We start from the raw sequence: 13,458 nt of genomic DNA, 5'->3' as shown, positions 1-13,458 counted from the left end.
ACTCACCGTAGTTTCTCCAGTTTACAGTTGGGATCCTCCAGAAGAGAGGAAAGATGCTTCACTCCTGAGTCTCCTGCTTTATTCCCACTCAGCTGCAGCTCTCTCATGTGTGAGGGGTTTGATCTCAGTGCTGATGCAAGAGCTCTGAAGCCTTCCTCTCCAATACGGCAGTTATCCAGGCTGTAGAGAGAAGTAGGAGAAAAACCTTATCAGTCTATTGAGGCTACATGCCCACTCTCTTATGCCCCGGTGTTCTTCCCATTGCCCGTACCCACCAAACTGCTGTTTGCAACATCAATACTTATTACTACTATTGCTACAATGATTAGACAATTTTTCCCAAACTGATACGAGTACGAGTATTTACATTTGTGTACTTGCCGATACCAAGTACCGATATTTCTACCACAAAATGACTAGCCAAATAACTAGCATAAAATTGCACTGACTTTTCTTCTCTGCTCTGATTGTTACAATAAGCCTCAAATAAATATTGACAATAAGGACTATGAAAAAATACTCCACAAGCCTCCACACTGGCACTGTGTCCATATCTAAATTGAACAAATGATGAACTAGAATATTTGGTAACACTCCATAATAAGGGTCCTTAATAAATAGCAAACTAGTCATTAACTAACCCTTTGTTAATATTTGCTAATTGTTACTAAAATATCTATTTGCCACAAGTTAATGTTTTTTCATCATTAATTAATTAATTAGCCTTCTATTTTTGTCTGAACATGAGCATCACCTTTAGTGTAGTTTTCGCATAACTTTCAGCTTTGCCTGTTTTGTTTTATCTTATCGAGGACCTTTCTGAACCTTGTGATCATTAATTTCCAGTGTGAGAGACCCATACTAGTTACAGTGCATGAAAATGCACTGTACTGTTCTTCCTAGGCTTCTTCTTCTTCTTCTAACGTATTTAATGCAGCTTCAACCGTTTGACGTAGAAACTTCATTCAAACTTTGCTGCGTAGGTCTTGCTTAGGACACCCGTGCTATATATTTTTCAACTTTGTAACTTTTATACTTTTTAAACTATAAATTAAAAACTATTAAAAATTTCCCCATAGACTTAACATTGGCCTCTATGACATCACAATCAGGTCGTTGAGCAATTAGAATCTTATGCCAGGTGGCCAGCCCCACCTGCAGCAGCCCTCTCTCTCTCTCAGGCTTAAAGCATACAATCTCTCTGAAGACTACACATATCCTGTTAAACTGTTTCCTCTTTCCACAACTCTTTCAAAATAAGAGTCCTCAGTGCAATAATACACTATTAAATCATTTAACCATTGAAAATACTCAACTATTTAACTGTTCAACCATTCCAACTGTCAGTTATCATCAACTATGCCTCCAGTCAACTACATGAAACCTCCATGTACCTAGCAACCAACATAGCAACCATTAAAATTAAGTGTTTATGACCGTTTCCATAGCAACCAACATGATTATACTGCAGTAACTTCTTGTTTCCTGATAGTGGCCACCATGGACACCCTAGCAACAAATGTTTAAAAATAAAAGTCCTCACTAGCAAGTTAGCATGGTTAGCATAGTTAGCATTGTTAGCATAGTTAGCATTTTTAGCATAACTGCAAAAAATCATCAACTAAGTTAGCTAATCAACCTGGTTAGCATTGTTAGCAAATTTAGCATTGTTAGCATAGTTAGCATTTTTAGCATTACTGCTAGAAATCATCGGTTAAGTTAGCTAATCAACCTGGTTAGCATTGTTAGTAAAGTTAGCATTGCTAGCATAATTAGCATTTTTAACGTAACTGCTAGAAATCATTAGCTAAGTTAGCTGATCAACATTTTAACATGAATAGAAATCATTAGTTAAGTTAGAACTGGAATGTTTCATCTTTAAACTGTCTACCTTCACACTATCAACTCTCTGTAAACTATGCAACCACCATGTTTACCCTAGCTACACCTTAGTAACCATATCTACATTATCTATCTATTTTTGCATTTTCATGCACTGGTAATTCCTTGGAATTGCATTTCTAGTTATATTACTAATATTAATGAAAAAACATTAACTTTTGCCAAATAGATATTTTAGTAACAATTAACACATATTAACAAAGGGTTAGTTAATGACTAGTTTGCTATTTATTAAGGACCCTTATTATGGAGTGTTACCGAATATTTTGCACTATAAAATCTGATAGCACAACAAAGCATGATACCACGGACTCTACTGTGGACCTTTGTAAAATTGTCGTGGCTCCTTTAAGAACTCAGAGCGAGCGGCCAGACTATGTGCCACCTAACGCGAGAGGGAAAGAGAGAAGATGCTTCCGCCAAAGCAGTTAGTGGAGGACACTTATGCATTGTACTATTGGCCATTGAATAAAGCAGTGATTTCTCACACACTATGTGAGAGAACCTCTCAACTCGATGCACGGTCCGACCTCCAGGCTCGTTCCCACTGATCTATAACTAACACTGGATGGACTATCCCATTGTTGCCGCCCCATCATTCTTTATGTAGATCATTGAGGGCGAGGACTGAGGAAGGAAGGGAGGATGTATAAAAGATGAATGAGAGGCACCCTATGTCTTGCATCTGGCTGTTGCTCATGAGGTAGGCTACAGTAGAAGTGAATTGGGCACTGACTTCGGTCTTGGAGGAGCCTACTGTATGATCTGACAAATGTGACGATCTGGACTTGCATAAAGGCAGGGAAGCATTTTTCATCATAAAATAGGCAAAATGTGTGCTAACAGAACACTATGCAAATTGGATGTATCTACTAAAAAATAAACTCTAACTAGGCTACACTGAACTAAATGCATGCCACATGCATGAAAGAAATGTTGTGAGTAGGCTTCATGAAAACCTAGCGACTGTTTGTGAAGAGTGGCAGCAAAGATTAGGAGAAACTGTAATTAAGTGGTATCGGTGGGTGGTATCGGGGAAGTTTTACGAGTATGAGTACGAGTATGAGTTATGGACCCAATATCAACCCGATTCCTATGCCAGTATTATATAACTAAAATATCTTACCTGAGTGTCTCCAGTGCACAGTTACCCAGTCCAGAACACAATTCTCGGACCCCAATATCTCCAAAACTGTTGGCACTGAGGTCCAAATGTTTCAGCTTTGAAGATGCTTTGGTGAGGACAGATGCAAGACCTGCACAGCTCCTCTCAGTGAGCCCACAACTGTTGAGCCTGAAGGGGAAAACATTCCACCAGTTAACAGAGACTCTAGAAAGGATTGTGACACCATAAGAGCAACAGTGTTGTTGTGCTTCTGAATCATACTTAAAGGAACAGTATGTAAGAAGGTATTTCATTGCTATCCTACTTACAGAGCCTTTTGGGATTCCTCCACTACTGGCTGCAGCCTTAGAAGACATTCATCAGACCTGTTGTACTTCTTCAAGTCAAACACATCAAGCTTTTCTTCTGATGTCAGAAGCACAAACACAAGAGCTGACCACTGTGTGGATGAGAGTTTGGCTGCAGAAAGTGTCCCTGCACTCAGGAAGCTCTGGACCTCCTGCACTAAGGAGTGATCATTGACTTCATTCAGACAGTGGAAGAGGTTGACAACTCTTTCTGATGATGGCATCTCCCTGATCTTTATCTTAATGTAGCTGCCTATTTCCTCTTTGCTTTCAGGTTGTACTTCCTTTATTAGGCCTCTCAAGAGTCTCTGGTTGGATTCCAGAGAGAAGCCAAGAAGGAAACGGAGGAACAGATCAAAGCGCCCATCTTCATGTTCCAATGCTTTGTCCACAGCACTCTTCTGTAAGGTGGTCATGGGATTGCCTGCTGTTTGCCATTTCAGAAGCTGAAACCCTGTTCTGGGGGGTTGCTGTGGGGACATGAGATCTTTCCCCTCAGTTACTAACATTAGGATCAAATACAAAGCTGCAAGGTACTCCTGGATGCTCAGATGCACAAAGCAGTACAACTTTTCCTGATGAAGGCCTGACTCTTCCTGAAAGATCTGGGTGCAGATGCCACAGTGTACTGCTGCCTCTCTGACATCAATACCACTCTCTCTCAAGTCGTCTTCATAAAATATCAGGTTGCCCTTTTTCAGCTGCTCATAGGCCAACTTTCCAAGAGCAAGGAGACTAGCTTGGTTCCACTTTGGATCTGTGTCAAAAACTCCATCAAATTTCACACTCCTTTGCTTGGTTTGGAAAACAAGGAAATACGTGTACATCTCTGTCAAAGTCTTTGGAACTTGCTGACTTCCTTTAGTATTGAGAAGTAATTCAAAAACATTAGCAGCAATCCAGCAAAACACTGGTATGTGGCACATAATGTGGAGGCTTCTTGATGATTCTATGTGAGTGATAACTTTGCTGGCAAGAGTCTGATCCCTGATCCTCTTCCTGAAGTACTCCTCCTTCTGAGCGTCGCTAAAACCTTGTACTTCTGTGATCCGGTCGACACACTCGGGAGGGATTTGATTGGCCGCTGCCGGTCGAGAGGTGATCCAAAGGAGAGCAGAGTAAAGCAAATCACCCTTGATGAGATTTGTCAGCAGAACATTTAATGAAGTGACCTTTGTCACGTCAGTCAAAATTTCATTTTTCTGAAAGTCTAGTTGCAGTCGGCACTCGTCCAGACCATCAAAGATGAACAACACTTTGTACTTCCCCTGGCTGGGAAAAGTTAACTGCTTAATTTCTGAGAAAAAGTGTTGAAGAAGATCCATCAAAGAGAGCTGTTTGTCTTCCATGCGGTTGAGCTCCCTAAAAGGCAGTGGAAATATGAAGTGGATATCTTGGTTTTCGGTGCCCTCAGCCCAGTCCAGGATGTACTTCTGAACTGAGACCGTTTTGCCAATGCCAGCTATTCCCTTCGTTATGACACTTCTGATTAGTTTGTCTTGGCCAGGTAAGGGCTTAAAGATGTCTGTGCATTTGATTGGTGTCTCCAGTCCAGCTGGTCTCTTGGATATGGACTCAATCTGCCTGACTTCATGCTCCTCATTTACTTTCCCACTTCCTCCCTCTGTGATGTAGACCTCTGTGTAGATCTTGTCTAGGAGAGCAGAGTTGCCTTGTTTGGGCATTCCTTCAAACACACGCTTGTACTTGTTCTTGAAATTTCTCTTCAGCTCAGTCTGCCACACTACACAGAGTTCAACTACAGAATAGCATAAAACAAAAAAAATGTTAAAAGTAAAACCCTGTTAAACTCCAAACTACTGTAGCAACAGAGCAATTGCCCCCATACTGTGCGTCCAATGTGTCTTTTACGCCAATGTCACAATGTGCCTTTTATTGCTTTACTGATGTTTAATTGCAAATGGAAATAACATATCTACTTAACAATAGGGCTGTGCAATTAATCAAATTAATCGTGATTATGACTTCCAACAATTATGAAAATAGCATACTCGAAATATAATGATTATTATATTAACCCTTTAGATGTTTTTTTTCCTGTTGGATTATTATTTAACAATCAATTTAAACATTTTAATAAAGTACATTTTCAATATGGATGATATTTCCAAAACTGAGTAATCACATGTAATAATTGTGATCTCAATTGAACAAAATAATCGTGATGATGATTTTACCATATTCGAGCAGCCCTACTTAACAATACATAAAATACAAGACACTCAAGACACCCAAGAAATGGCTATTTTCTGTTTCTCTAATGTAGCTCTCTGATTTTAGTGATCAAAACCATAGGTAACAGAATTAAACTAGAAAATGTAATTCCATGGAAGGAATTACCATTGCATGTAAATGCAAAAAGGTTGCTACTGTAGCTGTGTAAACATATTAGCAGAGAATGTCTAATAAGGGGAGAAGGACCACTAGCGAAATACTTCCGCATGGTACTGCAACTAGAGGGCGATCGCGAGCAAGTGATGAATGAATGAGTGGCAATGGAGCTGAACCCCCCAGTACCACATTTGTCGTTTTATAATTTTTTCTCCTAAAATTGCATTAATGCATGCGATGCAGGATAACTTGACTTGACAATCAGCTGACCAATACAATTTTCAATATGTGTTGTTATTCCTAAAAACCCTTTCAAAGTTTTCATGTCACGTGACACAAGCGAACCACTTTAGGGCCATAGACCTAAAATAAGGTTCAGCTTCACGACGGTCGTAATCGGTCGCGATTGTCGCGAGCATCCATGAGCTAAATGCTAGCATGTTACAGGGAAAACGGCCCATCCTATGAAAAGCAGAAAGGACATGAGTGACTTTTTATTTCATTTCCAGTGGAAAACCTATACTCAGGTAGCTACTACGACAATGTACATTAAGAAATGAAGTTGTCAACTGTGAAAAAAACGAGTTCTAGCCGCTTAGCCCCATAGACCACAATTCATTTATCACTTGCTCGGCAACGCCCCCAGCGGAATTTCAACAGATTGCATGAACAATCCGGTACAATGGAGTTAATAGGAAGTGGACCGGCTCTCCCTAAAGGGGCTCTGATATTAGGCATAGCCTAAGACAACTCGAGGCTAAACTGAAGAATAGATAAATAACAATTACCCAATTACAATTCCAACTTGGAAAGTCACATTTAAAAAGTGATTTATGAAAATGCATCAAAATTGTGGATATAGGCTATTTTGGAAAATAACTCTTCATTTATTAGAATTTAAAAGACTGAAATGAAGTTGCCAACTTCAAACGAGTTGCAAGAGCTGACTTTAGTAGCCTACAGTGAAACGACTGGTAGGATAGCTTACATAGCCTTCATATCTACACTAATGCAGGTTAAAAGTAGGCTATAGACACCATTGGAATACGGAATACAATCTCAAACAACGCCAATCAACGATGATGCAGCAACAGGTAGGATATCTAGCAAATGTAACGTTAGCTTACAGAAGGATATTTTATGTAGGCAACACATATTACAGGATGAGCTAGTATGTTCTTCGAACCCGTTTCCAGGTGTGTGAGTGTGATTGTCCCAATAGGAATGTACAATAAGCGATTAGTAGGCCTGTCTATCAGGTTGGACTTCACTTAAAACGCTGCTCTTTCGAGATGGCTAAAAGCCCTTGTGTAAGCCCTGTTCGCCTTGCAGCCTACCCCGACGTTAAACGTTAGCCTGGAGCAAGTTTGGTTGTCGTTAGCTAAATACAGTGTTTACGTTGACGTTAGGTTAGATTGTCTTTAGCTGTTGATAACGTTACCGAGAGCAAACCGGTTAGGCTACTGTAACGATATAAACAAATCAAGTAAGGAGTGGCCTAACAGGAGACAAGATGATAACGTCCTGGTTTACAGCATCTGCAGCTGTTACAGCTTAATAGACGTAACGTAACATTCACGTAGCCTGGTTCAGCGCAGCGGCGGTGGCATGGCTTTGGATCAGAGATCCTTGATTACTGACAGCTGCTCACTGACGTAACAATTAATCTTTGCCGCCAAAGGGTCTCAATGTAAACTCTATGGGAATTGTAATTTCTTTTATCATAAATATCTCAAAAAGTAAAGTTCACACATTTGAAAAATCATAGAACAAATCTCTGTTACAAGACCTATGTAGGAGTGTTTGAATGACGTCAAACGGTTCAGTGGTTTTAAAGCCTTTGATCGTTGATTTTGGTCGGAAGATATAATAATAAGAAGAACAGTGATAACAGTACATTGCATTTACATGCAATGTAATGAACATGTCTTACTCTCTTGGAGTTTGTCAGCGATATTATTCTGCTTCATGTTCCTCAGGAAGTGCAGTGCCATCTTGAGAGCCCCTTCTCTGGCATCACTCTCATCCTGCTCTTTACCCTCAAAGTGTTCTTGGTAATCTGGACTCAGAATCTTCTCAAATCTCTTCAGCTCATTCTTCACAAAGGTGATGATCTTCTCCTCAAGCACCTGGTGTACAAATATCTGGTTTAACTTTGCACTACAATGCAGGTTTTGAATACTACATTTTTGTTGTTATGTACAGTATGTAAGGGATAATGTATTGTCCGCCGGTAATTATCGGAAACTAAGTCCCGACAGGATGAACAGACCCCGAGGCGCAGCGGAGTAAATACAGTAGTTCGCCACACTTGACAGTTGTAGGTGTTGCCTGGCAACGTACTTACTAGGTGAGTTTCACTTTCAATGAAATCCCATTGCAACCAGCGAACGTATTTGTTGCGGATTAATATGAAAGATGTAAATTAAAAGCACAAAACCCGTTGCCATTGACAGCGGTCATTATATAGATTTAACAGACCTCTGTATGTTGGGAAGGACCATTCATGTGAATGTAACTTTCTGCAGTAATGTGAGGAGCCGTGTAATAACATTTAAAAAGTGTATATCAATGCAGCATGACATACTGTAGCTGCATCCAAACCTGGAATATGTGCTGGAGTTTCTTCTGGGTACACTGGTCACTGAAAGCATCTAGTTTGGATTCTTCCATTTGACCACTGAGTAAAAACACAAATAGACTTCCATTAGTTGAGCATGTTTAGAACACTGCCATCTGTCCAATGCCTAAACTAAAGATTTTGATGAACTGGACCGGAAATCTCTCTACTGAAAGAAAGTTGGAATTAATATCATAAGATGCATAACATCTGCAACCTACATATTGTAGACCATCCTGTTTGATTAAGTTTATCCGTTTGGCGGCACTATGTAAACAGATAATGAATTCTGCACCTGGCCCCTTATATTTCAGAAATGCTGATACTAAGGGCTGATTTGAGGGCGTTTGCGTGACAGACTAGTTAGGCTGTGGAACTGACCCATGGCATGAATGCCCAATCAGGTTTGATGAACCTGTCTTATGTCCATCATATTTCTACAAGGCCTCCCAGTCAAAGCAGATAACGCAGTATATAACTATAAGATAGAACAAACTGCCCAGATTTCTCCCAAACCTTATTTTTTTGGCATACTTGCTGCACAACTTTTGCTGTCAGCCATATTGTCAGTGGAAGTCTCATCAAATCTCATCAACACATCAAATAAACTACTGTATGGCTCTTAAGGGAAAGAGAAAACACATATTATTGTTCCTGACATATTTGGTAATTATTAGAGATGCACGATATATCGGCGGCCGATATATTATTGGCCGATAAGTGCATTTTTAAAAATTGTATTATCGGTCCGATAACAGAATTTTGCAGATAATTTGCGCCGTTATTTTTTAAAGCCCTAATTTCCCAAATACATAAGGCCCGTCTGGCTGCATGCTACATGAGCTTGGTTGGCTAATTCTTCCTCATAATAGTGTCAGCTGTGTGGATGTATTTCACCATTCTAACAAGATCTGCACTGAATCTATGCAGCCCAAAATCCTCTCATGAACGATCTCCATTTTAACCTAAGCAGAGAGCGAAGCTACTCAGCCTACTCAGAGCAAATTGTTTTGCTGGTGTGTCTGCACTTTACCACCGCGCTAGTCGGGGAGACAAACAAAATCTTTGGTGGGACAAATCAGTATACGTAGTTCTAAGTATTATGTTTGCATTTTGTTCGGTTGGGTTTTGTAATATTACCGCTGCAGCACTGCAGGTTGTGCGCAACAGAAGGTATCCTATTTTTACACTAGACAGCACTCCGCTAATTTGCCCGTCTTTTTTGCGGTTCGTCTAGGAAATACTGAAAGTGCCACATCGGGGATCAATTAGCCTACAACAAGATACAGTGAGTCCGAGGAGTTGCAGTTTTATTTAATCAACCGCTGCTAAAACTATACATAAGTTTCCCACAAAACTCTGATTTGGTCTCTAGCTTTTTCACAACTTCTAGCCATTATCTACGTTGAGTGTTTACTCCATATGAGAACGATTCATGCAGTGTCCCTTTACTCGCACCTCAATGACGTCACGTTCACATAAAGGAGGCACACATAAGCCCATGCTATTGCTGTTGTTGACTGCTGGACTATTATGAGTTACAGTTTTGTCCGTCATTGGTGGTATACAATTACTGCAATTAAATGATGCCTATTAAATGTTGTCCCCTATTCATTTTTTATTTTTATTTTTTTATTCTCCAACAGTAATATCGGTTATCGTATCAGTATCGGCCACAACAAACCGATAAATATCAGTTATCGTTATCAGCCCTAAAATTCCATATCGGTGCATCTCTAGTAATTGTGGCCTAAAATGTTCCTGACCCCTGATCTAAATAGAAGCACAAAGAGTGATGCATGATGGAGATCCCATTCAGTAAATGAGTCTCTCCCAGCACAAGAAGTGATGCATGATGGGGAAATAAAGCATGCATCTAATTCCATATCAACTGCTCTGTTTTAAGGACTTGCCTTGATCCATCTGTGACATCATCATCTTGGAAGTCTATCATGCGATCCTCTGACTCGTCACTCTTCATAGACACACAAGTGGGCACAGGTGACGGAGGCCTGTCATGATGGAGTGAGCTGTGCCATAAATATAAAATATGTGACAAAAATATGTTGTGACCCATATAGAGCTGGGATACTCTGTGTAGTACAATACCTACATCCATGTAGAATAAACTTTATACATTTAACCAGAAAATGGCACAGATATTATATTGATAACTGTTTGTTTTAATTATACTGTAAGCTGTGAACATTATCAACGACTCCATGATCAACCACAAAGAGCTCATTGTTTGAATGCTTTAAGGACTTGCCTTGATCCATCTGTGCCCTCATCACGTTTGAAGTCTATAGGTCGATCCTCTGACTTATCACTCTTCATGGACACACAAGTGGGCACAGGTGATGGAGGCCTGTCATGATGGAGTGAGCTGTGCCATAAAAATAAAATATGTGACAAAAATATGTTGTGACCCATATAGAGCTGGGATACTCTGTGTAGTACAATACCTACATCCATGTAGAATAAACTTTATACATTTAACCAGAAAATGGCACAGATATTATATTGATAACTGTTTTTTTTTCATTATACTGTAAGCTAGGGCTTGGCGATATGGCTAAAAAATAATATCTCGATATGTTTAGTCCATTTCACGATATACGATATATATACCTCAATATTTTTACATTTTCTCAAAAGAACTTCATGAATTCTCACTTTTACCCAGTGATGTTTTAAATCATGTCAGTATGATGTAGCAGGCTAGGATAAATCATACCAGTCCAAACCCTGGAAATTATATCCACATTAAAACATTCTTAGTGGTTTCTATTTTAAATTTGTATGTAAAAGCTGGGGTGAAAGTACTTTCGAATCTTGCCAGTAGCCTTCTATGAATGTTTCTCATACAGAGTTCATCCTGTCGTTTCTCATTCACATTCTGCCTATACACTCTTAAAGGGATATTCCGCCATTTGTGGAAATACGCTTATTTTCCACCTTCCCTCTAGCAAAACAATCGATATTTACCTTGTTCCCGTTCATCCAGCCATTCTGTGAGTCTGGCGATACAACTTGTAGCTTCAGCCTAGCATAGATCATTGAATCGGATTAGACCATTAGCTTCTCGCCTGCTAGCTTCATGTTTAAAAGTGACTAATATTTCTGGTAATTTTCCCATTTAAAACGTGTGTCCTCTCAAGTTAGAAAGTGCAATAAGACCAACTGAAAATGAACCCTGCCGTTTTTCTAGGCTGATTTGACATGGAACTACATTCTCATCTGGCGTAATAATCAAGGCTACTTGCAGCTACTGGCACTACTACTGCTTGATGTCTATGGGGACTATTTTCAGATGCTGCGTACGATATCACTGCGCCTATGGTACGTTTGCAAGTTGCCTTGATTATTACGCCAGATGAGAGTGTAGTTCCATGTCAAATCAGCCTAGAAAAACGCCAGGTTTCATTTTCAGTTGGTCTTATTGCACTTTCTAACTTGAGAGGAGACACGTTTTAAATGGGAAAATTATCAGAAATCTTAGTCACTTTTAAACATGAAGCTAGCAGGCGAGAAGCTAATGGTCTAATCCGATTCAGTGATCTATGCTAGGCTGAAGCTAAAAGTTGTATCGCCAGACTCACAGAATGGCTGGATGAACGGGAACAAGGTAAATATCGATTGTTTTGCTCGAGGGGAGGTGGAAAATGAGCGTATTTCAAAAAATGGCGGAATATCCCTTTAAGGATAAAATGTTAACTCACTTCTCTCTTTGCATGGCCTCATGGCTTTAGTTGACTTTCCAAATAAATTAAGCTGCTTTTAATGTCTCTGATATGTCTCCATGTCTACTACATCTGATAGAACGGTAGTGCGTGCTTCCTTAATTAGTTGTTCGGTTGTTCGTTGATAAATAAAAAGTTTTAGTTTTCGTTGTGAGACAGTCAGATGCACTCATAGACAGTAGCCTAATCTGCCTCAATGCGCAAATCTCATACATTTAATTTAAAAATCAATCGGGAGGACGCATAGACGAGCATAGCACAATAAATGCATGTGTGTAGAGTGAGATGTGCGCATTTGCGCTGTCGTTTTGAAACAGTCAGACGTGCACTTAGATAGACAGTAGGCTAGTCCTTCTGCCTAATGCATGGGCATCGCTGTAACTTTAATTTGAAGATCCCTTGCTGTTTCGGTTCGGTTTTTGTTTCGTAGGCTTTAATCAAATCAGAACTGCTTCCATCTATTAACCTATAGCTCGTTGTTTAACAACACTGGCCTAGACATGCTACCGCTGCTTGTTTTGAACAGAAAGTTAACTTCTTCTCGTCTGCTACACCTAGACGTCACACCCTCATCTGAATAGATAGTTCAGGATTGGTTGGTGAGTGTTCACGTTGTTACTGAGAGGGAGGGGGAGAGGTTACGATGGACACAGGTCTGCACAGAACGGCAGTGTTGCCGCCATGCAGTTGCCGCTTGCAAAAATGACGAAAATGGTGAAATACTCGATATTTGCGATATGACAAAAAATGTATCTCACGTACTGTAAACTGCGATATATCGAGTATATTCGGTATATCGCCCAGCCCTACTGTAAGCTGTGAACATTATCAACCACTCCATTATAAACCACAAAGAGCTCATTGTTTGAATGCTTTATGGACTTGCCTTGATCCATCTTTGCCCTCATCACGTTTGAAGTCTATAGGTCGATCCTCTGACTTGTCACTCTTCATGGACACACAAGTGGGCACAGGTGATGGAGGCCTCTCATGATGGAATGAGCTGTGGTGTAAACACAACAATGACTTGCTATACACATTGTAGGGATATTCTTGATACTGTTTTCTTTATCCTCCATCACACAAATGTGCAAAGTGATCATGTTTATGTGCATGTTGTTGCACAAATAAACAATAGCTATTATTTCAAAATGCTATTATTTCCAAATCCATGAACAAATGCATGCACTAACTGCCCTGGCTTGAAGCACAACAAAATTACAGTTAGAAGTCTCTGTTTTCTGTCTAAAAGTGGCTTTAACACCTTTAAACTATTAGACAAAAGTTTAGCAAAAAACTTAAATGCAACTTCTTTAAGAAACATAATTCATATCATGTGCTAAGTAGCCTACCTTTGCCCCTTTAGAC

General features: G+C 39.8%; 1 protein-coding gene across 1 annotated transcript in view; it reads right to left on the bottom strand.

Moving 5' to 3' along the window:
- LOC134059647 (NLR family CARD domain-containing protein 3-like) overlaps positions 1-13,044 on the bottom strand; it is a 36,831-nt gene extending 23,787 nt beyond the window's left edge. Inside the window, exons 1-8 of the mRNA XM_062516090.1 lie at positions 12,977-13,044; positions 10,617-10,733; positions 10,261-10,359; positions 8,332-8,407; positions 7,661-7,856; positions 3,337-5,134; positions 3,029-3,196; positions 7-180 (exon numbers count right to left, since the gene is read on the bottom strand). Of these exons, the coding sequence (XP_062372074.1) occupies positions 7-180; positions 3,029-3,196; positions 3,337-5,134; positions 7,661-7,856; positions 8,332-8,407; positions 10,261-10,359; positions 10,617-10,733; positions 12,977-13,044 (2,696 nt within the window). The remainder of the gene's footprint in view (positions 1-6; positions 181-3,028; positions 3,197-3,336; positions 5,135-7,660; positions 7,857-8,331; positions 8,408-10,260; positions 10,360-10,616; positions 10,734-12,976) is intronic.
- Positions 13,045-13,458: the final 414 nt, after the last annotated feature.

The sequence above is a fragment of the Sardina pilchardus genome, chromosome 16 (assembly GCF_963854185.1).
Source record: "Sardina pilchardus chromosome 16, fSarPil1.1, whole genome shotgun sequence".
In the NCBI taxonomy this organism is placed as follows: domain Eukaryota; kingdom Metazoa; phylum Chordata; class Actinopteri; order Clupeiformes; family Clupeidae; genus Sardina; species Sardina pilchardus.
This window is presented reverse-complemented; position numbering and strand designations above follow the sequence as displayed.